This window comes from Trypanosoma cruzi, genomic scaffold (genome assembly GCF_000209065.1).
Source record: "Trypanosoma cruzi strain CL Brener 1047053516785 genomic scaffold, whole genome shotgun sequence".
NCBI lineage: Eukaryota > Euglenozoa > Kinetoplastea > Trypanosomatida > Trypanosomatidae > Trypanosoma > Trypanosoma cruzi.
Window position 1 is genome coordinate 43206 of NW_001849491.1, and position 1715 is coordinate 44920.

General features: G+C 53.9%; 1 protein-coding gene across 1 annotated transcript, besides 1 other annotated feature; it reads left to right on the forward strand.

Annotated features, from left to right (window-relative positions):
- Tc00.1047053508341.10 (mucin-associated surface protein (MASP), putative) lies at positions 1-851 on the forward strand (the record flags this gene model as incomplete). Its single annotated transcript, XM_797370.1, has 1 exon — positions 1-851. A coding segment is annotated over one exon (851 nt), but the record flags the coding sequence as incomplete, so codon positions are not given.
- Positions 1-1715: a sequence feature (areas not merged during assembly with more than two copies in the genome that could not be assigned to a particular haplotype).

Below are 1715 nucleotides of genomic sequence, written 5' to 3' on the forward strand. Positions count from 1 at the left end.
AAGTAACTGTGTCAGGAACCGAAGGTGCTGCCGAGGAAGAAAAAGCAAGAAGAAACGAAGATGTAAAATTGGTTGAAAAGGAAAAGGAAGGTGATGGAACAAGTCAAGAGGTGAAAGAGCCTGAAAACAAGCTGATATCAGTGAAGGACCGGCAGTCGCATGACAACGAAGGCTTACAGCCACCATCATTGAATGGCACTCATGAAGCTGAAACGATAACACCATCAGAAGACAGTTTGCAAGTAAATAAAGATAAACAAGATTTGCCGAGTCCCTTGCAGCTTCCATTACCCAACAGCGCAGCGGATGGAAACCCATCATCCACATCTGCAGCTGGCCGTGGTGACGAGAAAAGTCACGAAAACGGCAATGGCACGAGGAATTCTCAGCAGTCTGTCGCAGAAGACATTGAACAGAACAAAGACGCCGGCGAAAAAGTTGTCGCTCCAACGGGTGGAGAGGAAGATTCACGATTGCCGGTTATGACGGTTGAAGAAATGCGTGGTGCAACAACGAAGAGCAACAGCGGCAGCAGCACCACGGCAGCTACGGCCATGCAGTTTGACACTGGCACAGAAGGCACTCCAACCAACAATCATCCGAACCGACCCTCCATTGACGGCGACACACCACCCGGAAGTATTTCCGATGGTGAAGCTGCATCAGCCAACAAATACGATACGGTCTCTCAGAGTGCGGGATCCACAACAGCGCCCACCACAAACGCCAAAACAGGTGAAACGGATATGCCTGGCGACAGTGACGGCAGCACCGCGGTGTCCCACACCACCTCCCCTCTTTTGCTTCTTGTTGTTGCGTGTGCGGCTGCGGCTGCGGTGGTGGCCGCGTGAGAGTGAGTGAGAGAGAGCCGTGCACCGCCCGCACACACACTCGTCTTTCACCCACTCTCTGTGTGTGTCCCCTTGCATGGACTCTCGCCCTCACCTCACCCCACGAAGCACACACATAATGTGCCCACTGTATATATTGCATGCACACCCATGCAGGCCCGTTGGTGCTCTCTTTTGCACGACACGCACCGCTGCCGTCCTGCCTGGCTGCATGGGCGGAGCACCGTAACTGTTTTTGTTTCCGTTGCATTGAGTGGGCGACCTCTCTCTCTCTCTCCCTGTGTGTGTGTTTTGCTTTACGGGAGCAATGAGAGTGTGTGCGCTGGTCGTCCCACCTGTTGCTGCGCGTCCCCACTGCTGGGTGGACCCCCCCACGCTTCGGCTTTTGTTGTTGGTATTTTTTATCCTCTGCCTGTGTTGTGGTTGAGTGCACCCATCTTGCTTTTTTTGATTGCTGGTTTGCTTTGACTGCGGACGCCTGATTCCTCTTTGTGTGTTCTCACATTGTTTTCTTTCTCCTTCTAAAAGAGTCAGCCACTCGTATCCTTGTAAAGCCACCACGTCCTTTTCTTTTCCACATACGCCATGCGTCAGTTGATCCACGGCACCCCACGGTCTGCAGCGCTGCTGGAGCTGCTTGTGGTGATGCCTGCGACGTGAATTGCCAGCGAGTGCTTTGCTGCCACCCTGACGTATCCTCTGTTTCCTTGACGATGTAGGGCGTACCGACGGCGCGTGGGCGTCTGTGGTGCTGGTGAGGCACGTGCGTCTCAAACCGCATGATGCGTCGCAGGTGTGCAGCGTCGTTTCGAAGCACCAATGGGCGTTTCTACTCATCATGGCGTCCACAACGGACCCGGAGGC